At 34.0% G+C, this 25563-nt stretch overlaps 2 protein-coding genes across 2 annotated transcripts; one reads left to right on the top strand and one right to left on the bottom strand.

The window, feature by feature from the left end:
• Positions 1-6: 6 nt before the first annotated feature.
• Positions 7-11932, bottom strand: LOC149076499 (uncharacterized). The gene is made up of 6 exons (XM_089244074.1): positions 11871-11932; positions 8770-8911; positions 6684-6857; positions 5485-5667; positions 2883-3070; positions 7-371 (listed from the first exon to the last, which is right to left on the bottom strand). Exons 1-6 carry the CDS (start codon positions 11891-11893, stop codon positions 236-238), a joined length of 846 nt encoding a protein of 281 aa, XP_089100200.1. The 5' UTR covers positions 11894-11932; the 3' UTR covers positions 7-235.
• Positions 11933-13258: 1326 nt separating this feature from the next.
• Positions 13259-24776, top strand: LOC149076498 (ras-related protein Rab-35-like). Its single transcript, XM_089245552.1, has 6 exons — positions 13259-13471; positions 16228-16278; positions 16517-16640; positions 22119-22243; positions 22558-22682; positions 24537-24776. Exons 1-6 carry the CDS (start codon positions 13420-13422, stop codon positions 24645-24647), a joined length of 588 nt encoding a protein of 195 aa, XP_089101678.1. The 5' UTR covers positions 13259-13419; the 3' UTR covers positions 24648-24776.
• The last annotated feature ends 787 nt before the right edge of the window (positions 24777-25563 follow it).

Here is a 25563-nt window from a genome sequence, read left to right as displayed (position 1 = left end):
GAAACCGACTTGGCATTAGTATTTTTTTTTTATGGAATCCACTGTCAAATGGTCAATGCAAATACCGAAAAAAGTACAAATTGATAAATTTGTTAACGGTTGGATAACATAATTTTGAAGCAGTATAAAGAATTCAACGTAATTTGCTTTATGTAGTTCGTGATATTTCAGGCAATTTTCTCCAACATATTACTGATGCCTTCTCTCAGAAAAAACGTTTGGACGGGTTTTTTTTTTACTCCGACAGAAATTCCTCCACGACTTCAACAAACTCTTTGGCTTTCTCTGCAATCAACAAATGTGTTCCTCCAGATATGCCGACAATTTTTACATTCGGGAAATAAATCTTAAGTGACGGGTCATCTTTATCCCTGTTGAAGAAAAGAAAACGATGCTCTGTAATTTGCAGTCAAGTTTGTCTCACTCTATCTATATATGTGCTTACATACAGCCTGTCCCAAATTTATTGCACAGCGGATATCTCTGCAACCATTAACTTTAGTTACAAAAAGTTGATTTGACGTGTGGTTATTCAGAATATCTCACACTTTCCTAGTTCTCGTTATGCACAAAAACATAGAAAAAATAACTTCTTATTTAGACCTTCTGCGCTAAAACTTCCAAAAAACTTTTCGAAACGTAAATGCGGCTTTGAGAAGTCATTTACAAAAAAAAATTGCATATTTTTAAATGCAGTATTTTAACGGATATATTTGACTTTGAAGTTTTCATCATTTGTCACCAATGATTGAGGGTGTGCTTCATAGAAACTTCAAAACACAAAGTTGTAAAAATTTTGTGATTGTCAGAAAATGTAATCTTAATTTATTGTGAATAAAAAAAATAAAGCGGTTGAGTTCATTTTATTTGTGTACAGTCCCTAAAACTGGCAACTTTTGAGTCAATGAAAACTTGCCAACACAGTGATAAGTTGTCAAAACATAGTGAGTATTATTTAATATCTCGATAAATATTGCATTTCAAAATATGCCATTTTTTACAAATGACATTTCAGAGCTAGATTTACGTTTTAATTATTTGAAGTTTTAGCACACGGGGACTTATAGAAAGGTAATTTCTCTATTTTTTTATGTACACCCCCCCCCCAAGCAAATTTTGAGATTTTAAGTCAGTGCACTTCATTTAAAAACTTTTTGTTATTGAAAGTGTGTTTAGAAAGTCAGCGGTTGCAGGGATATGTGCTGTGCAAACAATTTAGGACAGCCAGTAGAAATCATAGCTAAAGCAAATTAACTGACACTAAAACACATTTGTATTGTAGATGACCAAAAAAATGGTACATCTCACACACATTCATATGTTTCTTCATTTAATATTTCTACACACACGCTTTCTGTGTGTCTTACAAAATGTAAAGTCTTATCCTTACACATCTTGATCATTTTAACCGTTGGTGATAGAAACATACTTTCAATTAGAAAAAGTATCTAACAAACGTGCCCATTTTAGATATCATTTATTCTCCTAGCAGCCGTATATGTACACACACACTTCGATACAAAATTTTTAATTTTTCATCTTTGCCTCTAAATCCAATTAGAAAGTTATTGCCCTGTTTTTCCCTGAGCCCAACAAAAGAAATCCGTGTTTTTTAATGTAATATTACCCGAGACATTTTTGATTGAAAGATAAGGGGCATCTCGGACGTTATAAAGGTTTTGGTGTACTGAAAGTGCTAAAGGATGTTTCAAATTTTTTTGTCGATTTTGTCGCTTGATATATCGAGAAGGATTCGATATATTTATAGATCGACAATATCGATATATTTATTTTTGAAATATATGACATCCATATTTGTTATGGGCATCTTTTTCTCGGCCACCTCGATGGCATTTTACCTGTTGTGGCGTTGTATTTGTATTTGTATATGCTGTTCTTTCTTCCATTTTCAGCGATTTTTTGAATTAAAAAAAAATATCTCATCTAATATTACTTAGAAACATGGATTTTTTTTTTTTTTTTTTTTTACTTTGAAGACACAGTGCATACAGACATACTTTGTTTATCTGAAGTTAGAGGACGGGGTCTGTATAAGAAATTAAATTTTGTATCTAAGTACATATACAGTGATCGGCCACTTTAATATGACCACCTGCTAGTTTTAAGCAAATGAGCTATGGTATCACACTTTTGCCGCCAAAGGGCTAGACTAGTGTAAAAAAGGAAAGACGTTCAGTTCCTGAGACAGATTTGAGATCTATTTGGTACAGATGAATTATTTGTGAGGATATGGGGAAAAAACGTGATTTGACGGACTTGGAACGTGGGATGATTGTGGGAGCTTGGAGTCATGGCGCGAATATCAGCGAAGCTGCCATGTATGCGAAATGTTCAAGAGCACCGTTTAAAGGCTAAACTGGAAAGAAATGGGACTGTTAGACAATAAACCGGCTCTTAACGTGCAACTTGGGGTTTTCAACGACTGATGAATGTTCGAGTGGCACCGAGAGTCTCCAGAATTGTAAAAGACACAAAACGGTAACTGCAGCAAATTGCGGAACAAACGACCTATCAACATCTCCTAGAGTCCATGCCAAGAAGAATCAACGCTAAAAGCAAAAGGTGGCCCAATGAAATACTAACCAGGTAGTCATAATAAAGTGGGCGCTCAATGTATGCAGCCTTTAGGGAAATGAATCACCTATCTAAAATAGGCACGTTAATTAGATACTTTTTCTAATCAAAAGTATGTTCCTATTACTAACGGTTCAAAAGAGATAAATGGTTTATAAGGGTTAAGACTTTATACATCCTATGTATAACCTGCGTATTCTGTGTGTTCAAATTAACTATTTACTAAAATTTTAAATAAATTACATTATGATTGCAATTAATGGACAAGTAAACTGATGTTTGCTCACTTGAGAAGTTCAAGACCAGCTTCGCCATAAATAAACAGTGCGGGCCCCGTGTGTACATCTAGAGGTTCCAAGGTAAATTTCCCATTGAAAAGTGAATCACAAAGTTCTATGTCAAATTTGAGTCTTATTCCTTCATTTTCATCAGGAGCCACGGTTTTGAGCATCTGTTTCTTAAGCAAATCGATAGACTGGAAAACATGGGAAAGCAGAATGCATTCAGTGTATCTGTTACGTGATAAATGTGATGAATCCGGTTATTATGTATAAACATCGAGCATTTTTTAGTTAGTTAGATAAATATCCCTAAATTTATCACTTTTACCGGCGATTACGCATAGTCTTACATGAACGTACTGGCAGTTATGCATAGTTCCCAAGCGTCTTTGGCAAACATTATAAATCGGAATATATGATATACAGTGAAACCTGTATAAAACGGAAGGTCAAGAGTCTGAAATTACTTTCCGTTCCAGACAGGTTTCCTTTCTATAGAGATGCACATATGAATATATGCATGATTTATTTCTATCGTTTACGAAACTTAAAATTTGAGAACATCATTCTAACTTCTATAAACAACGAGTGTTAAACAGAGACATGCGTATTATTTTTTTGGAATTTTTTCATGTTTGTTGTTTCAAATAACTATGCATTAGAAATTTCATATTTAATACGTTAATAGTTGAACTTCAATATAAAACGTTCTCCTGAATAGCAATGGAATAAACACTTACTTTTCTCAAAAATTAATTTCTTTTAATACAATGAAACCTCGATATAATGATAGTCTGCGGACCAAGAAAAAATATCGTTGTAGAGAGGTATCGTTATATCGAGAGGCAAAATTATCCTTACGCGCGTGATCAAATTTATGTTGTTGTTGTTTTCATCTTTTCTACATCGCAACCTTGTTAATACCATCAGAAGATGCGCTTTTATGTATTTATATGCCGCAAAAAATTGTAATTGATTAATTTATTTTATATAAATTCACTAAGGTGCATTGCCCCTTGTAAAGAAGTTTACTGCATTGCACTTAAACACTGTGTCTTACACAGAAAGTCAAATTACCAATAACTTGCTTTAGCTTTTGGTGATTTTTAGTGTAAAATATTGATGGATGCCTCCAGAAGAAGGAGAACAAGTGACGGAGTTAAAATTCAACACGATTTTGAGCAAAATACAAAAAATATCGTTTTAAAGAGGTTTCGAAAATCTCCTAAAAATATCATTGTAGAGGGATTTATCGTAGTAAAAGATATCGTTATATTGAGTATCGTTCTAGCGAGGTTTCACTACATTTAAAACATAAATTGATAAATTGAATACCTTTTTAAAAAACCAATGACAATGAAATCAACAACTAATATTATTTGTGAAAGAAAGATTCTACATATCTGTAACACTAAGTTAAAAATTCTGCTTTTATTTTACGCCTCTACGAACTCCATTTTTGTGTTCAATTCAATACGCGTTTCTTGTTGCTGGTGGCCATCTCTGCACTGAATGAAAATCTCTGCAGTAGCTAAAACGCGGTTTCACTAGATTGTGAACAGTAATTCAGTCTTCCTCGCGTATTACTATCCCGAAATTATCAACCTTTTTCCAAGAAATAGGAGTGTTTTTAACAAAAGTCGCCATTTCCATCATAAATGCAATACTAAGCAAGCTTTTGCTAAATTTCGAATAGTAAACCCGCTTCCTCTCAAGCCCGACGCCCAGAACCAGTTCAGATAGATAAGAAACATTCGTCGTTTTTGCAAGAATTGAAAGAGTTCGCCTAACAGAGGGGAGATCAGAACGACTTAACTTTCTTCCCATCCTAAGGACAAAAACTTGCACTTGCCCAAAAATTCTTTCCGTTTCAGCGGTTTTGTATCTACATATAGACTAAATATGACTTCCGTTTTCGCGCTAGACAGTTTCTATCTTAAAGAGGTTTCCTCTGATTGAAAAAGCATTAATTATTCACAAGACTATATACGGTATATGATCCGTTTTAGACAGGTTTCCGTCTCATACAGTGTCCGTCTCTTAGACAGATTTCACTGTACTATACATTATAATTCATGCATGTATTGTATCATTATATCGAGGTGCTATCGTAGAATTTCTTATCACTATTTTGGGGTCCGCTATATTCATCACATATACTAGAGACTCATTTGGATTTTTTTTTTCATATTTATCAAATTCACCAAACTACGGCATAGTGTAATTGATGAATTTGATATAAATACTGTACTTGGAAATTTATCGCCTTCATCTATGATTATGCATAATACCCTAGTCCAAATTTACCAACGACACTTGGTTATTATTCATAATCGCCGGGAAAAGGGATAATTATTTTCGTATTTATCAAATTTACCAATGACGCTTGTGTGTATTAACATTTGCCATTAAAAGTGATAAATTTATCAAACTTACCAAGACGATTGGTAAGCATCTGCTATTATGGCAGATTATCGATATTTATCACACTTACATTACATATCCATTTCAAATGGGTGGAAAAGACGTTCTTGTTGACAAGAGTATTGCCTCGATAATTCTATGGCTGCCCCCCCCCCCTTGCAATTTAATGAGATGATTGACTTACGATATCTCCTGTATTTATCAAGGAAGAGAATTTATCTATGGTAGGTCCAATGTCTTCCACTGAGTGACACGTTTTTAAAAACTGCGTCATCTTCTCGTACAACCTCACTGAGTACTTCATTCTTTTGTCGTCTTTGGAGTAAGGAAAAATTTCCGTGAAGACGAGTTTTTCGATCAGACCTGGCTAAAAAAGAAAATGAAAAGCATGAAAATGAATGTTGAAAATGTTAATGTTATTTAATCTCTTTACTCATACCATTCACGAGTGCTTCATATCAAAAGTACTATTTTTTTTTAACGTCTTTAACGTTTCATTTTGCATTATAGTATACATTAATGAAAAATCCATCAGTTTTACTTATTCTTCATCAATTCATAGTTATTCATTAGATACTGCCTATATTCTTGTGTGATAACTTATACTAACTAACTTATTAAAAGATACTAACTAGATTACAATTCATGATTGTCTGGTGGTGATATCGATAATTTTCTGTATTTTTTTTTTTATTATTTCGAAATTAATTCGAAATTCGATGTTATTATGCTGGGTAAATATTTGTTTGGATACAGGTAGAGTTTTGCTCACTCGGAAAATCACGTTGTTATTTTCTTACGACCATTTGTATTTCTTCCTCAGGTTCCATTATTACACAACTCCGGTTCGTTAATTATGACGTGCAGTTTTTGATGCTTTAACTGCATTCCTTTTTTTTATTTTAATCTGTATAAAATTCTGTCATTAGAGACACATGAAAAGTGAGGGATGGCACGATAATGAATGCGGGGTGGGGGGGTAGGAGGTAGACTCTTTGTAAAATAGTATTTCTTTTATATTTTCCGTTGTGGTCAATACCATCGATCATCATTTTTTTCTTTTAACAACTCTTCGAAGGTATTTTTAACATAATTTGTTTTTCAAAATCCATTATACAGATCTCAGCAAATATCACTGAAGCTTAGCATGGCCATATTACCCTCACTTACCTTAATATACGTCGGATGAAAGACGAAATTAGAAGCATCACAGCCTACCTATTAAAATAAGAAATCTTTTTTCCCCCGATTTCAATGATATTTGTTTTTTTCCTTTATAAATTTATCATATCGATCATAGCCACTGTATATATGCGTAAATTAAAACAAAAATACAAACTATACACCTAATTTTAAAATAAAACATGAATCTCACATATCCACCTGATGATTTGCAATGACCGCGGCTACTCTGCATGAGAAACTATTGCACACGAAAGTGAGTTTTTCCAATTGTTTCTCTTCGATAAATAGTTTAACATCTGCAGCAAGAGAGAAAATGTTGTATTCTTTCGAATAAGGACTCGATCCATGGCCTCGTAAATCCAAAGCATAAACCTGAAATTAAAAAAAAATTGAATCCGATTCAGCGTTCGAGGTAATTTAGTTACTTACAATGGACCTTTATGCAGATTACGAAGCCTCCTCCTAAATTCCCTAAGAGACGCCTCGGCATTACACTGTCTAGTGCAGTGGTGCACAATCCGTGGGTCGCGACCCCACAAAAAATAAAAATTTCCAAATAATAAATTCATGATTTTTCATTCTTTTTTATTTAAAAATATGTCAAAACTAAAGAATGAGTTTATTCAGTTGAGCTAATTACCATGAATCAGACAATGTAATTATAACAAATTCTACTTCTACAATAATCAATATTATCGGTTTAGATAGCAAAAGAAAAGGATTCAAACAGCTGTTAAAGAAAATTTGTACATTCGTGCTTCCGGCATGCGGGGAACGGTATCAAATTAGTACTTTTACAGGGTGACTTGGAGAGAATCACCCGATTTCAAAATTGTATATTTCTTAAAAATTGAAAACACTGAATATAGAGAATGATAAGTAATATACGAATACACGGAGGAAATGTGTCTACGTTCTATGAACAATTTTTTAATGGTCGATGTAGAATTATTTTGAAATCGGATGATTCTTTCTTAATCACCCTGTATACGATAATCAAGGACCATGCACCTCGCTACGCTTCAATCTTGCATAAGGGACATGTACTTTACATCAAAAAACAAAGTAAATACTTATTAAATATTTAAAAAAAAACTGAATATCTTTGGACGTCAATATCGCCTAACCAAAATCGAAACAAGCGTTCTGAAAAGGTCTTTCGGGACAGCACGTTTACTGACGAAAAAAATCAGAATGTCCCAGAAAACCGAGCCATATGGTCAGCCTATGTAAGAGATCTTGGGGTTTTTTTTTTTTTTTTAAAGGTGGTCGTGCTTAAAACAGTTTGCGCACCACTGGTCTAGTGCAGAACAGCTTTAGAAGTAGAGCTCGCTAAGATGAGGTAGGACGTATATTAAACCTTTTTACGGCCAATGTTCCCAATTGGGAACACACATCGTTTTTATTCATTAAGAAAGAAAAATTCTTACATGACGTATTACCTTTTTTTTCCTGAAAGTGAGATTTTCCGAAGTTTACGCAAAACTAAAATTCAATTCATTTCAGCACTTATGTCATAAATTAAAATTTTTTAAATGTTCTATTTTTAAGGAAGAAAATATATTTTTTTTTCGTTTTTAATTTTATTGTCGTTTCTATGGGCTTGGGCAAGTCCAGAGAAAACATATAGGAAATTTTTTCTTCATGAATTTTATGGTTGATATTTCTAGAAATTTATAAAATCTGTTCAATTCTTAATTTGGCCGGTAAAAAGTTGCACAAATCAACTGTCAATCAAATAACTGTAACTGACTAAACGTTCGTTCTCCCCTTTTTAAGAGGAATGAGCAGTGCTGCCGTCACGTACTCTCTAGGCAATATGCATGATTAATCTAGATAAGCAAATTGGCAGCACCAGTAGAACCCGGTACCAGCACAATTCTGGCGACATGAATAGGTTAGGTCCACGCATTCGCGCAGAACACAGATTCACTCTTGCATGCACCAATAAGTTAGAAATTCCGCAGGAAATGTGTACGAGGTGCATATACGGTTAAGTAGCAGTACCAAAATTTCCCCTATCGGTAACTTTTGGTACCATTTTTATTTATTTTTATTATTATTATTATTATTTTTCTTTTTTGTGGAATTCATCCATCATGCGTTCCACAGTCTGTGTAGGAAATATGGTTTCATTTCGTTCATTAGTTATAGCTGCAGATGCCTGCAATACGGGAAAGTTATTTTATGTGGTACGTCTTTATATTATGTCATAATTATTAAATGACTCGTCCTTAACTTTGATGAAATTTTTATCGAAACACGAGACACCCAAAATACGCACCTTTCTTTTGGTTTTTTCGCAAAGCAAAACGATGGCTTCTTCGAATGATTTTCGATTCTGCAGAAGTCCGTGAATGAAGATGATTGGTGGTTTGCCGCTGTCTACAGAAGGATCGTACTCATCGTACGCTAATTTGACTGGCCTGCAACCGAATGAGAAAAGTAAATATGAATATCCGATGAATGTAATCCATATTTCCCCCCTCCCCCCTTCAAACCTCTAAACCAGGGGTAATCGCTGAGATATTTGAATTTACAAATTGCAAGAAAAGTGGGAGGGGGGAAAACAGCATAACATTAGCTTCTGCGTTACTTCATGATGTTCTTTCCCAACCTTGCTCCGATTTTTTAATTCGAATATTGCACTGAGAAACGTGCAATTTTTTTTTTGTTGGCCTCAGAAATCGCGGCAACAACTTTTTATTGTGTTTATAAACACGCCGAGACTGTATAAAAAGTTAATTTCTTTCTCTCTTTCTTTCATGTATACGACCCCTGAAATAAGTTTTTTGTGATTTCAAGTAACTGCACGTCATTTGAAAACTATTTGTAGTTGAAAGTACTGTATGTTTCTACAGTCAACGGTTAGACATATCCGCTGTGCAAACAATTTGGGGCACCCTATTTAATGGTGCTGAGGTGACCTTCAATAACATTTTTTGATAGAAAGGGTCTCAAAATGGTGAAAACAACGATAAATTTTATACTGTGACTATGCAATTTTTTTTCAAATCAACCATTTTTACGTCAAATTTTAGCAAAATCCATGTAATATTCGAAACACAATTGCAAAAATTCTATGAACGAAATGGTTTGTTTTTTTTACACAGCAAACATTAAGTTAATGATGGTGCAGGTTATGAATGAAAATTTAAACGATATTGTATAGTATGTTCATAAGTTATACACCCAAATCTGTTAATGTAAGTGTGAATTTTTTATTTTTGAAATTTCTTTCTACATTTCGTCTATAAAACACTGTAATTAGACAAATGTACGTAATACTTAATATCATATTAGAAAATTTTAATGATACAATCAATAGATTTTTAAAAATCATGTTTCAAACTCAAGTAAAATGTCAAAAATAGCATTCTTCGTAAAACGCGTTTAAAGTTTTTATTCACAGATTACTTGTATGTAAAAACGAAGCACTAAACTTCGCGCAACTTCGGTTCTAATTGCCATACACACAAAGCAAGGCATTTTTTTGGAATCTCAAGAAATGTGGCTTCTATAAAAAATGAAAATGAAAAAAAAAATCGAAATTTTCTTCTATATATATTAATGTTTTAAACGTAATCCGATAGCTTAAGATAAGTGTGACTCACTGTTTTTCAAGTATTATTAATCCATATGTAGAGAAAATTCTGATCAGTTACCTCATCGAACATAATTATTTATCTGATACCTGACAGTAAACTCTGAAATTCGAAAAAAAAAAACACGTATTTTTTTTTTCTGGGGCTCTAAATAACTTGAATATTCTTCAGACCTCGCATGCACAAATGTGCGGGTTACTTTTTTCTCACTGCAGAACTATTTTTTTTTAACTCCATTGAGTTTGACCCTGAGTTAAAGAATTATGTAAGTTTTGAGTTGAAAGTGATGAACTTTTGAGGCTTTCATCAGAGGGCAGCACCGGTGATGGTAACCTCGCAAGCAAAATTTCCCTCGAAATTCCCTTTTGACTAAATTTTTCCCACACCTTCTGAAAATTGTGCTGCCATCTATCGGTGGAAATATGCAGTCAAGTATTTTACACTACAAAAGCACACACACACATACACATTGTTACGCATTTATATATATATATTTTTTTCTATTAAAATTCTTTTGTTTGATGAACTCTCAAAATTTCCCACAAACGCCACGAAATTTCCCGTGAACCAATTTAGGCCAATTTTCCCACGAGTTACCATAACTGGGCAGCACTTAAAGTTGAAATTTCAGGGTGTTCTTTTTAATGAAAGAGGAAGTAAATAGAAAAACTTTGTCTAATAATACTCAGAGAAATCACCAGCGAATAAGGCAAACACGAGGGAAATATAAAACTCCTATAATGCATTTCGACATGCTACGCTCCTGGGGATAAAAAATATCACGCTGACCGAGGATACCACTTGGATTGATTACCAAATTACTTTTTGACTCGTTTGACGAAAGAAAGGGACCCAAGTCCTCAAAAAATCATGAAAAAGTCTAAGTAAGTTCATCTCACCCTGAAACACATGAAAACAAGTAAAATTAGCAGCGGAATGCAATTATTAAAGCCACAAAAAATTACTGAAAATGGTTACAGTCGGCTACTAATTGCCTCTTCCGCTTCTTGGTGGATATCTATAAAAAACATATTTTCCTTTCATTCCTCCAGCTTCTCTGTTCCAGATACTAGCTATTTCTCTTTCTTTGTATGCGATGTACTTGATCATGTGTTGTTTGAATGACCTCACTCTAACACTCTAGGGTTGCGGGATCTGTAGTCATTCTTGGCTTCTTTTGACGTTTAAAATATTAATATATTTACAATTTCTTTAGGGACAAATGATAATTCCACCGGATTTTTTCATATTTTTGTGTATACTACATTTAACTGAGTAGAATCAGTGGTGAAAAACGTTTTGAAGACGTCACCTTTGGGCCCCTTTCCTTTGTTAGACTGACGTATATTTGTTTCTCTCCGCTCAGCAACCGAGAGTTAAGATTTTGTAATCAATCCAAGTGGGATTCTCGGCCAGCGTGATATTTTTTATTCCCCTGGAGCATAGCATGTCGAAATGTGATTTATTACATAAAATTTAGCAATGAAATCCTGGGAGATATTGCACTCTGCATATCAATTTTGCTGAAAACTATTGAATGAAGTGAATTATTTCTTCACAAAAAATAATAAATTGATAATTTCAAGAAAATACAATGATTTGCTGAAAATTATCGGTATCAAAAATGTGAAAATATATTGAAAATTCCAAAAAAAAATAACGCTCAGAGCTGAAGGAGTTTGATACTGATATTCTTATATTTTTCAATATTATATACCGAATGCTAAACAAATGTATACCAAAGAATTTAATGCATAAAAACAAATTGAATTTAACTTACACTGACTGGTAGAAAAGCTCCATAGCCTTGTACTTCAAAATGATTTCTGGATCTCTCAGATAATCTTTTCTCAGTCTAAGGCAATTAATAGAAAATGGTTTTTTAATGATTACATCGCGCACGTGTATAATGATTCGTGGATTTTTTTCTTTAATCTTCCGTCTAACTAAGAGGTAATGAGAACAATAAGGAAATATTTTTTTTCCTTACGTCACTTTTTTTTTTCATCATATCTATTTTTTGTTCTGTTTCTCATTCGTTTATTTTTCCATTCTAGATCATTCCAATAACAAATTATATTCAGGGTGAGAAAAATTATTAAGAGCACTTCAAAAGGGCGGCTTGCCATCATAAATTCTGGGATGTGCCAAAAGCATTTTGTATTCTGTTTTGGTACTGGTGATCTACTGCTTTTTTAATTAAAATTATTTCTACATTACATTTTTGCCATACGCGGAAAAAAAACTTTAGTGAATAAATATTAACATAAACTATATGCAGGAACCTAGGGACTGAGACCATTTGAGCCCTCCCCCCAATAATTTCTGAACAACCTCCCTATCCTGCGTATGTGCTCGAGTCCTGGACTACCAGCAACTTTCAGCAAAACCCCCGTGGCCCAATGTTTCAGCACCAGAGTAGAACACAAAACACAAATAAAAGATAAAACTGACATAAAAAATATGTTGAAGCCACGCATACAATCAAATCCCGCATTCCGATCGGCAACGATTCGTTAGGATTTCCCCAAAGGGATTACCAAGTGCTTACTAAGCGCAAGTTACGGGCAAGTAATTAGTTGAAGCACATTTCTTCAATCTCGAAGCATATTTATGATTATGAAATTATTCTAATTGAAATATCATATTTCAACGAAGTTTTGTTCACACATCTTAACCTTTCTGTAAGTATTCATTTATGGTAAAAATTATGGTCCCGGATGTATAATGTAAATATTCCGAAGTGAAATAAATAAGTTTATGCTGCATATTCAAATGTAAATTTATCAATTTTTTTTTTTTTTTTTTTTAATCTCTAAAATTTAACATTACTAGCATATTATACCGGTCATTCGAGTCCTCTTTGACGTCTATATAGAAATTTTTCTTGGCATTTAATAAATACTGTGTTTTCTTTTATTGTTGCGCCGCCCGCCCCCCCCCCCCCCCATCCCAGATTTCTAACGAAATTTTTGACGGTATTTTTCACACTTTCATTCTTTTTCCTCCCATCAGTTCCGTCGAAAACGATGCTAAAGTGGCTCCCTCTTTGAGTCGCAAACAAAAGAAAATTTTACCTGCGTCCTCAGTTATTTTATTTTTTTTTTTCGGTTCGCAGTTGTCTCTACGTCATTGAGATAATTTTATCGAAAAATGTGATTAAAAGATTCCGAGTTTGGTTCTTGACACAAACACACCCCATTCACCGGTAAAAATGGCTCATCTAATTCTGGAAAAATAGTTCCCTTCCAGGACAATGTGTTTTCAGGAGTGCTGGTGACAATAATCTCATTCCTACATTTCATAAGAAATCATAAAACTCTCAAGAAATGGATGAACCGCCCGTTTCCACATTCAAAGTTTTGATCATCGGTGATTCGAGTAAGTACGGAATTAATAGTTAGCAATAATATATGACTTCATAAATTAAACTTTAAGAAATTTGTGAAATTTTTTTTTTGACAACAAAGATTTCTGTTTTTTTAACATATAATTAAAGTTATGCGATCATATTTCATCAATTTCATAAAAATTAATACAAAACATACGATTTACCAAAATATCAATTAGAATTTATCTTGGTTAGAGATTTGTTTATGTGTATCTCATTTTCTCGAAAAATATATTTTCAAATTAAAAACCCGATACGATAACCGTACCTTTTGTGGCATTACATTCATTCGAAATTAGTAAAATTTGAGTCCTAATTCTGATTACAGACCACAAAATTACTATGATGATACAATATATCAATTACAGAAAAAAAAAGCTTTTAGCATGCGAAATATGAGCACTAATTGTCTTGGTTAAACAACGAATTACAAATTTCTTGAGTAGCTTTCCAATTAAAAATATTTAAAATTAAAAAAATGAAGTATACAATAAAACCCTTCTTTAATCACCTCTTCTTTTATAGGTATATAAAATAATAATTTCCCGATTCTATTTTTAAAGTATTCAATTTAAACCCCCACTTAAACATCATCGTCTTTTACAAAATAATTTTTTAACCCCTCCGGAGTCCGCAAAAGAGGGATTTTACTCAATATTGAAATTCGATTACATTTACAGTCGGGCCCGCTTAATCGGATATCAATGATTCGAGCACACCATGTCCGATTATGCGGTAAACTGTTCAATTGTCATTTCATAACGTTAGTATAGTTTGCATTTTCATATTTTGCATTTGCATATTTCTGATAAAAGATCGGAATTATAATAAAGATTCTCGAATAAATCAGAATCACAAAAATGAAATGAAAATTATATTTAATTACAATGATCAGGACCACAATATCTAAAATTTTAACTTTTCATTAGAAAAGTTAGCGCCCTCTATTGTCTCAAAAAAAACAAAAATATAATAAATATACGCATTGCTGACAACTATAATACTTGAATATCTAATCTCACTAATGTATTTATCTCAACCCAGCAACATATTTTCCATTAATTCCAACTGTTTCATTTGATAAAAGCACCTATGTATGCGCATAGTGGTTAATGTGTATTAATCTCTTCTCGATCACGGGTGTAATATTACGTGCAAACTCCAGCGGAATAAATTCAAACAAGTTCTATGTGTTTTCTTTCCTCTCTGTCTTCGCCATCGTGAAGCTTTGTAGTAACCCTTGTTTTTTCTTTCACTTCTGGTTTTTTTCATACATATAACGTACCTTTCTATACATGTAAGAGCGAAAGAGAACACGCAGGGTAAGGATGAAAATAGAACTAAGAAAAAATTCTCTTGTTTACTTTATCAATTGTAACTTTTCTTTTTACATTTTTTCTCCCCCTCTTCCTTTTTCTAACGTGCAGTTAGGTTAGGACAAGATTACCATTTTTATCGCCGATTCGTCTCAAATAAATATAATCCAAATTTCTTGCCAAAACCTTGTACGTGAAGTGGTCAGCAGTTAGCGTCTGAAGCGTAACATTCGATTAAGCAGAGAAAAGTCATTGAAATTATCATATTAAGCGAGAACTTTAACATTGTCTCTATGGAAGAAATTTTTGTGCCGGATGGATTTTATCCGCTTAAGCGAAGTTTCCGTTTATCCTTTATCAGATTAAACGGGGCTGACTGTATCTACAAAAGTACATAAAGTTACAAAAGTTTTTGCCCAGACAGAAATTGCGCCAAATTGGCGTTTGCTTTTGTTATCAATATCGCGAATAGCGCCAGTGGGTAGATAGTTTTCTAAGTGACAAAAGAGTGTCGCGGTGGAGCGCATTTCGGATGAGAAAAGAGGAGCGTTGATAAAAGATGATATGATCGTACCTCTATAATCCGGACTACGTGGGACCTATATGATTGACAGGATTATTTAAATATTCACATTTAAAGCAATAATTTTTTAGCATTTTGATTAATATTTTCGTTCTGAAAAAAAAAAATTAATAAAGCATTAAACAGAGTGCGTAGTAAAAAAGGGGTATATGGCATTTTACCGGCGAACCGTTCATTCTAGAGGTATACTTCTAACTAGAAAAAGTTTCCAAATAACGTGTAGTACTCAGATATGTCATTCTTATTTCAAGGGGTTGTGTAGTTATTAAAATAAAAAATTAACTTTTTATACAATCCTCGTGTGCCCCGAACCCCAATTATAAAGTTGTTGCACTATCTCACCTGATGCCAACAAAACAATTTCACTTTTCTAAGTGACTGAGATATTCGAATTTGAAAATCAGAGGAAAGTGGGGAAAAAAACAGCTCTAAATGCTGGAAAACCGTTTTACCCCCATTTATCCTGTATCCTGGTCTTAACCCCCATCCCAACATTTTTTTTTTAATTCAAATATCTCAGTAAATATTGCTCTTAGAAACGTGGAACTTAAGCATCAACAACTTTAGGGCAATAACTTTGTAATCGGATTTTTGTGCACAGGATCCCCGTATGAAAAGTTATTTTTTTTCTTTTAATAACTTTAGAACCCCTTGCAATATGAATGAGATTATTTATTGGATTGTTATTTGGATACATTTTCTAATTGAAAGTATGCCTCTATGATCAACGGTCCGCCAGTAAAATTCGATGTCTGCTGGTGCTATGCACACTGTATATACTAGGCAATGGTTTATGATTTTATTTATGCCGACGACTGAAATTAAATAATTTTTTCTCTTAATACAGCGGTTGGCAAAAGCTCTATCCTTGTGCGGTTTGTTGACGACCATTTCCCAGGTAATTTAGTTTTGTTTTCCATAAAATTATTCTGATCGGGAAAATATACTAAGAAAAAGTGCACAAGATTCAACTCGTACAACCTTTTTCTAAATGCATTCGATCCATTCACTATTTGAAATTTTTTTTATGAATTATCGCTTCATAAAACAAACAAAAACCAAAAAAGTTTCATGGAGAAATGTGTGTGTGTTTTGCAATGTTTTTCCTTTCGCATTGAAATACATATTTTCTGCAGATGGTATTGAACCTACAATAGGAGTGGACTGCCGTCAAGCATACCTTCAGGTCCATGACACATGGATCAGGTTAAAGTTATGGGACACAGCAGGCCAAGAAAAGTATCGATCAATTACGAAATCGTGAGAAATTTATTCAATATTTAAAAAAAGTTTATAATATTTATGTCTGTTATGTCTCTATAATTTTAATAATATTTATGTCTATTAATTTCTTTGTGAAAAGGTTATTATCTTGATGTAGATGTTATTCAATTATGTAAAAACATTCAAGTCCCTTAAAGAAGTCGGTTGCTTTATTCTATTAAAACTTCTTTACTGAGACGTTGGTAATCAAAATAATAAGTGTTTACAGAAATTTTAAACATCTCTCACACACATAGAAAAGACTAACTTATTTGTTGAATAACTTATCGTTAATTTCAGGTAATGTGGAACAGTAAACTTGACTGAAATTAAATGAGCTCAACACATCTGTGACTACAATTTAAAGAAACGCATAATTGAATTTATCTGCGATATTGCTTTGTTCAGAGTAAAACACCTCCGAAAAGTGAAGCAATTGTAAAATCAGACATATTCTTCCGTTTCTGAAACCTCTTCTAGATATTAAAAACAAAAAGCTGAAACATTTAATTTCATGTTTGTTTTCTCCACTGCAACAGTTTAGTTTCATCTTTATTCCCGATAACGGGTTGGATTGATTGCATTGTTTGGTTCTAATTTCCATGGAGGAACATCCTCGTTGTTTCTCTTTGCCGGACCAACAATTTCTATAATTAACTGACGATTTCCGATAATCGATAAACTGATTGCTGCAAAGCCGAAAATTTTTTTGCAACGTCTCCTTTATCAACTTCTGATAAAATTTAAAATCAGATAAACTTGTCGATAACAGTGGCAAATAAATAAATGAAATTCACTCCAGAAATTCTTTTTTTAACGGGCGAGTTTTAAAAATTAAGTAAGAAATAGTACGGAAAGTTTAGGTAGCAACGAAAACGACTTAAGAGCAAAATTAGATACACACACTTCCGTTTTTTTTATAAGTAGAAGCAGCAACTGCATTATCACCTACCAACTAAGTGCAAATAAAGCAAAACTTGATAAGGCACTTCATAGCTTTAGAAATACAAAAACTGCACAACACAATCAAAATGAAACTTCAAAAATTCTCAACAAGAAAAAAAATGCTTTAATAGAGAAAGCAATTTCAGGAAAAAGGATCATTTCAAACTTTAATCAAGAAAAATTTGACCCTTCTGGAAGAAATGGAGCACACAAAATGTATAAAAAAACTGTTTACTTAGAGCAGGCATCTTCCACACATTGCTCACGAGCACCATGGTGCTCCCTGAAGTACCCAGAGTGCTCGATGCTCGTGTCCTATTTCGTGCTCGCGAGCACTTGATCAACGTTCCAATTAAACACGTTGGAGGAATTGCATTCAAGGACTGAAATCATCGTCATTTCATGTATTCGTATGCCAAACTTGCCGTAAGGGTGCTCTTCTTTTGATGATGGGTACAGGCAGTGCTCGCGACTGGAAAAAGGTTGAAGACCTCTGACTTAGAGACTACTTCATAGGGCGTGTCTGGCCGACAATTTTTTGGGAAAAAAATAAAAATTGTAAAAGTAGCTGAAAAAAATTGAAAGATGATTAAATAAAAAACGTAATAATGAATTTATGAAGCTCGCATTCCACTGTCATAACGCTGTGCATATGATACCTGGCTCGTCCAAACAAGATGAGGAGGAGAGGGCACACTCTTTTTTGGCACCTTAATTTCATTATCGCTGGGAAAAGCATACATAGTTACACAATTTACAGAAATATTTGTGTTGCCTTAATGAAAAAATTAATGTCAGAATTTTTTCGAAAAAAATAGTAATGTCAGAATCAGTGAAAGAAATCATTTCAGAATTAATGAAAAATAATTTCAGAATTAATGAAAAATAATTTCAGAATTAATGAAAAATAATTTCAGAATTAATGAAAAATAATTTCAGAATTAATGAAAAATAATTTCAGAATTAATGAAAAATAATTTCAGAATTAATGAAAAATAATAATGGCAGAAGTATGTGGAAAATTTCAGAATTATAATAAAAGAAAGAATTAATCAAAAATTATTTTTAGAATTGGAGAAAGGAAATGAATTTCAGAACAAATAAAATATTTGGAGCCAATATTTTTGCTCTGGGCCATGTTCAGCTAATTCGTTAAGACACCGCTGCATATTATTTAAGTCCTTGTGAATCTGGATTCTATCTCACAATTATAAGCAGCGCAATGACTTGATGTGGCGTCCCACGGGTTTCGTGGGAAGTTGAAAGTCGGCTCGAAATATCTGAAAGGTTGAAGACTTTCAGAAATTAATCCGATTACGTTTAAAACATTTATTTTGAGAGAAAATATAGATTTTTTTTTCTTATTTTTATGAAAGCCTCATTTCTTGTGCTATTTTTGACATTCTACTTGAGTTTGAAAGACGATTTCTGAAAATCTATTGATTGTATCATTGCAAAATTTTAATACGACATTTTGTTATATAGTGTAAAGGTTTTGAACCAAAATTTAAGGCCTATTCCATGTATTTGTCTAGTTAGTGTTTTACAAACGATATGTGGAATTTTTTCCACATATTTATTTGTGGAAATTCAGAATTCACGTGTACATCAACAGATTTGGGTGAAACTTATGAGCATACTATACAATCTGTAGATTTTAGTTCTTAACCTGCATCATCATTAGCTGAATATACTGTGAAAATTGGCAAATAAATCCATTCATAGAATTTTTTGCGATCACGTTTCGAATTTTACATGAATTTTCCTTAAAATGTGACATAAAAACAATTTTTTCATAGAAAATGACAGTTTCATCATTTTGAGTCACTTTCTATCAAAAAATTTTATCAAAGTTCATTCCAGTACCATTTTATAGAAAAGTGTCAAGAAAAGTAGTCGGATACCTTAAAGAAAAAGTATTTACGATTATTTTCCAATTCTTAATATGGGATAACTATACTTCCTTTCACAAAAGAATAAAAAATTCTCTTAATAATTAGTAATATATTGAGTGCTAACACATATTATGCCAATTTCCTCGCTGTTGCAGCTAGTGTTTACGTAAAACGTGAACGATCACGAAAACTATTTGATTTGCGAAGGAATTGGGATCTTTGCTGCTTTCTTAAATTCGTTTTCATCAGTAGAAGATTCAATTTTATTTTATTCTCAACTTCTTCACCGATGTGCGCATCCGTAAGTCAACCGCATCCCCCCCCCCCAGAGTTGAACTAGCGCACGAAACTCCTTTGGACATGGAGAAAATTGTTACTAAGCCATATTGATATCCCGAAATAAACGAACAATAATGCTAGCGAGTCATGAATTTTAACAGCCAAACAAACTAGAATTTCAATTCTACTCTCTGACTTGAAAACATTCCCCATCTGTGTTGGAAAAAAGTGATTACAACATACACGCACAAACTTTCTCATTTCCCGAGTAGCAGCAGCATTTGCATCCGCCATTAGCAGGTGTAAATGAAGTCATCCAAGATCATGTAAAAAGTTGAAGTTGTAAGGCAAAATCCAATGCGTGAAAACTGGTAACGAGAGAGAGAAATCATTGGTTTTTTTTACGTAACCAACAACAAAAAAAAATTCAGATTTTAATGATTGTAATTTTTTTATGTTTTAATGGTGGCTGCATCTTATATTCTGGGGAAAAAATCAGGAAACCACGAAATAAAGAAAAGAATGACTAAAAGTTATATATAGGAATTCTCAGAAATATAATTAATTACTCAGGAATTCTGGGAAAAAGACATTTTGCGAACGGCATATGTCTGAATCAAATTTCGAATCATCCAAAAAAAATTAGAAAAAGTCCAAGTAATTTTTACATTAAATTGAATAGGAAACTTGAGGGGAATTAATAAAATTATAATTATCCAAAATTTTGAATGACCCAACTTCGAATAAGCCAAATTTGTCTGTGTGTGGTAATTATATTAGTCATGTTAAAATAATATTTGTAACAATATATATGTTATTGCCAAAGTTATATATATGTTATTGCCAAAGTTATATATATGTTATTGCCAAAGTTATATATATGTTATTGCCAAAGTTATATATATGTTATTGCCAAAGTTATATATATGTTATTGCCAAAGTTATATGTATGTTATTGCCAAAGAGTCCGAAATTGGCCAATTAGCGACGGGGATGACCATTTTGACCATCAATTGACCATTTTGACGTTGTTGTTGACGTTGTTGACAACGCCAGTTCGCGAACCGGCCGGTGATCCCTGGGCTAAGTCCAATAACAAAAGACTAGATTCGGGATCATCGTGAAGTTGGCGTATTTACTCGTGATAATTATGCCCACATTAGTTATGGCAACCCATCAAACCGTAATCACGTTGCGGTAATTTTTTCCTTCAGAATTTTGCAGAAAAACTATATGTTTATATAATTATTTTTACAGTTTTTCTCTCAAATTTCGCTTTTTTTTTGCCTCGTTATAGGGAGTTCATATAGATACGTATCACACGTTGGCGATTTTGTTTTTCCAAACCGAGCACAACTCAGGTCTATCGTCATAGGCAATTCACTACCTAGAGAGTTGTGCCGGAAGTGTAATTGTGTGTACCTAACAGTCCGAGTGCGTAGCTAGTGTTGTGTATGATTTTTCAGTGCTGCCATCTATATCTCAGAAGTGAAGTAGAAGTATCTCTCAGAAGAACGTTGGCGTTTAAAACAATAGATTTGGCTATACTGGGCAGTTTTACATCAGCACATCGAGCTTCGTCCAGAAATCTCCGGCCACTCCACGAAATGGCCGACCAAAGTCCGAACCATTTCTGCAATTCGGACTTGACAAAAAAAAGGGAAATTTGAGAGAAAAACTAGAGGTAAAAATAACTATATAGCTTTTTTCTGCCAAATTTTTGAGAAAAACATGATTACCGCATTGTCACTGGTTTGAGGGTTGCCGTAACTAAGGCGACTTGATAAGGGCCATTCTAGTGGCTATAGCCGTAAGTAAGACGCCGTTCAAGTATTACGTAAGCAAATTTTTTTTTTAGCCATTTTTGACCCCCCCCCCACTTGTCAGCAAAAGTCAGCAAAACGCTGACCCCCTCTCCCTCCCCCCCCCCCTTGTCAGCAAAATTTCGTCATCAGCTCTGCCCCTCTGAATCCTAACTCATATTTTCATAAAGGGTGGTTGATGACGTTAGTATTATCAAAACCCCCCCCCCCCTGTTATCAAAAATCAGCAAATCGGAAACCCCCTTCCTACACCCCCCATCGATCATCGATGATGACGTAATACTTGAACGGTCCCTAACTAACGTGAACATAATTATCACGAAAAAATACACCAACTTGACGATTATCTCGAATCATATATTTCGTTACCGGACTTTGGCCAGGTATCACCGGCTACTTCGCGAACTGGTCAGCCGGGTCAATATTTAACGAAATTGCCCGATTCGCGAAGTGACAGCCCCAACTCTAATTGGCCAATTTCGGGCTTTGGCCGTAACACATATAATGTTCTAAATGGAAATAATTTGATATAGGTTCTACCACGGTGCTCACGGTGCTCTGATTGTCTACGACCTGAACGATCGGAAAACATTCGAGGACGTCCCGAAATGGGTTGCAGAGTTCAGGGATGTTGTCGGGGAAGTTCCGTTCATATTAGGTGAAGACAATATATATATTTTTTCCTTTTCCTTTTTTTTATGTTGCAGCTAATGCATTAAGGTCACGTTTTTTTCCCCTTTATTTGTATTTTCAAACTCATTCTTCTTTCATTCTACTTATTCTCATAAATTACTTATCTTTGCTTCTTACGAAAGAAAGAAAAAAAATCTAAATGATAAAATGCATTTCACAAATTCATTCTTTTATAAATTTCTTACAATTAATACCTTATTTGATTCATATGAATTTTTTGAAATGGAAAAAAGCTATATAAGAAATTAAAGATTTTTTTTAATTATTTATTAATTACAGTTGGTAATAAGAGTGACGATTGTGCTGACGACGATGATCTGAGAAAAGAAGCTGAAATTTACGCCAGTGAGATGTCGTGTGTTCATGTTATTACAAGTGCACGGGAAAATCACAATGTCAAAGAGGTAAGTCCTCTGTTTGTTTTTAAACCAAATATAAATCCAATGATTTCTTTGATAAATTTAACAAACATGATCCTAATTTTAATATCAAACCGCGTGCATGTGACCTATATTATTACTAGTTCCCAGTGCCGGATTAACCCATATGAAGGCCCTAAGCGCTCAAGTAATTTTAGTGCCCCCGTTCCCTTTACTTTTTATCAAAACTCATGGCCGGGGCCTCGTGACAATTAGATGTGTTCATAATTTTCAAGAGTGACTCAGCAAATTGGTAAACGGGTATTTTTAGGCGGGGGATAGGGTCTCCAGAAACTGTTTTGCCCGGGTCCTATAATGCCACGGGTCGAGAGACTCAAGTGCTGAGCAGGCCTCATGACGATTTGATCTGGTTGAAATTTTGGAGAGAGTGAGCTGCAAATTGGATAAGCAAGTATTTATAGCTTAAAGAGACTGTTTTACCCGGGTTAGGGGTGACTATGATGTTGTTCAGACGATTCGGATCATAATCGAAATTAGGTGAAATCTCAATCCAAAATACCGAACATTAACGCAAGTTCTTGCTAGCAATTAGCTTAGTTTCTCTGCTTTTGTGTCACCTTCAAGGTTGTAAGTAGAAACGAAAATTTACTCAGTCGCTTGTGGGTCTGTATCCATTTTTGCGCCCCCATCCTTGTAGTTTTTAACGAAAAAAGAGTGAAACCAGCGTTCCTTCAAGTCCGGCGCCCGGGGTGCCAGACCACCCCTCCCCCCTCTCCTTCAGTTGCTGCCCAGATCAACCTTGCTAAAGATATTCAACTGTGAAATCAAGTGCTCTTAAAATTTTAGGATTCCCTATGGGGTGGTTGACGCTGGGGAAAAAATTTACATTAAAAAGAAAATGAACAATATGATCATTTGTCATGGTGATCCTTCTCTCCTGATCAGGGCCGTAGCTTGCCTTCTTCGTGCCTCGGGCAGACATTTTCTTGGGGGCCATCTTGAAAGACAAAAAAATTATGCAAAATAAATATACATTATTTGTGAGCCCTTCCTCCCATTCGGCTCAGGGCAGTGCCCCGAGTTCCTAAGCCTAGTTACGGCCCTGCTCCTGACGCCCTCAGCACGTGCTTATTTTACTTAATGGTTAATCCGACCCTGCCAGTTCTTTTAGGAAAGTGTTTGCATCAGCAGTATGAAATGATGATTTTTCTTGGCACTAAGAATTTTTTTCTTCAAACTATTGTAGTCTGATTGGAAGTATCAAAGGTGAGAAAATGTTAAGGACATACAACCTCCGGTCCCGTATGAAAATTCTTCCAATTTAACGTGGTTTATTTTTTAATTTCTGTTATTTTTGCGGTTTTCGTGAATTTTTAAAGTTTCTATGTGGACTTTGGACTTGCCCACCCTGTATATACAGGGTGGGCATCTGTATATATATACAGATGTAGCTGAGTAGTGCAATAAGATATGTATATTTATTATCCATTTTTTATACTGTGACACTTTAGTGTATCAAAATCATTTAAGTTTTTCAAAATTAGTGCTCTCCGTGATAAAATTTTCACCTAAAGAAGTGCTCTATGACGCAAAATGTCTGGGAACCACTGGCTTATATGGTCTGCCCCGCAAGTAGACTACTGTATGCGCAAAGCAACTGATGATATACATATATATATAACTGAATAGAAAAATAAATATTTTTTTATTCAAAGACACGAACGTCAGGGCCTTCCATTTCTTAGAATTTAGTTATTGACGAATGGAATTCGCACATGCGGATCGTACGTAGGATGACATTTTTTGCTACAATATAGTATCGAAATTTGCACGTTTGGATAATTACGGTAATTTTTTTTTTTTTCAATTCTCTACCAGGCATTCGAGACGTTATGTGAAATGATGCTAGACAACAGCCCATTTTATCATTCCATACCTGACGACGTATTCCGAACAAAAACTTCGAGATGGAAATTTTGCTCTTGCTGAAGAAAAATTAACTAGTTTCAAGAAGAGAGAGAAAAAAAAAAGAGGTGTTTTTTTTTATTTTATGCATGAAAAATGTTTTTTTGTGGCACAATTTGTATTAATGTAAATAAACTTTTTTTTCAAAATGTTGAGATTCTTTCTCTCTTGAATACGGATTTTAAATTTTTTTAAAGAAATTCATCAGGAAAATACATTGAAAAAATATTTCGCACATTTAATTCATTATTCACGTAAACTTGCGATTTTCAATACCGTACTTACATAACGGTATACCATCTTTCCGAAAACCCTTGATATCGCTGTAAATCACTAGCAGAACAAAAAAGTGTGACATCTGAATATTAAAACCCTAACATTTAGCAATATTAGTCATTAGCTTCTGTGACATCCTTGGAAATATTCTGGTGCTTTCTCTGGTAAATTAACCACTTCGCCTACAAGCTTTTGGCAACAAATTTGGATTATCTCTATTTGATGAATCCGTGATAAATCTGGTAAACTTGTCCTAACCTGGCCGCACGTTAGAAATAGAAAAAAAAAAGAAAAGGGGGAAAGAAAAAATATATAACAAGAAAAAGTATAATAAATAAGGTAGATTTTATAAGAGTCTATTTTCACTCTTAGGCCGAACACATACTGGGGATGTGAGCGGAGAGGTACGAAATAGCGGCGAAAACAAATGTACTGTTTTGTTCTGCGCCTCACATACTCGGGCAGCGAGACGAGGAGGAGAAAGAGGCGGCTCAAGAGGTACGCGACTCTCTGAAGCTGGTTTGTTTTCATCGCGAGGTAAAATCAGACGCTATTTGGGGATTGGTCAGTTTTCTCCCCTTTTTTTTCTCCTCACTCTCTTGGAAAAAAAAGAGAACTTCTGAGGGGGATCATCATCATCACCCATTTGGTTTGGAGGGGGTGT

Source organism: Pholcus phalangioides, unplaced genomic scaffold, assembly GCF_987345545.1.
Source record: "Pholcus phalangioides strain wild (caught in Gottingen) unplaced genomic scaffold, Ppha-v1.0 ptg000015l_1, whole genome shotgun sequence".
NCBI lineage: Eukaryota > Metazoa > Arthropoda > Arachnida > Araneae > Pholcidae > Pholcus > Pholcus phalangioides.
This window is presented reverse-complemented; position numbering and strand designations above follow the sequence as displayed.

Coding starts and splice junctions, on each gene's coding strand:
- LOC149076498 (XM_089245552.1), top strand. CDS start 13,420: ATGGATGAACCGCCCGTTTCCACATTCAAAGTTTTGATCATCGGTGAT. Junction 13,472..16,227: donor TTTGATCATCGGTGATTCGA/GTAAGTACGGAA, acceptor CTCTTAATACAG/CGGTTGGCAAAAGCTCTATC. Junction 16,279..16,516: donor TGTTGACGACCATTTCCCAG/GTAATTTAGTTT, acceptor TATTTTCTGCAG/ATGGTATTGAACCTACAATA.
- LOC149076499 (XM_089244074.1), bottom strand. CDS start 11,893: ATGGAGCTTTTCTACCAGTCAGT. Junction 8,912..11,870: donor GAGCTTTTCTACCAGTCAGT/GTAAGTTAAATT, acceptor ATTCGGTTGCAG/GCCAGTCAAATTAGCGTACG. Junction 6,858..8,769: donor GCGAAAAAACCAAAAGAAAG/GTGCGTATTTTG, acceptor TTTTAATTTCAG/GTTTATGCTTTGGATTTACG.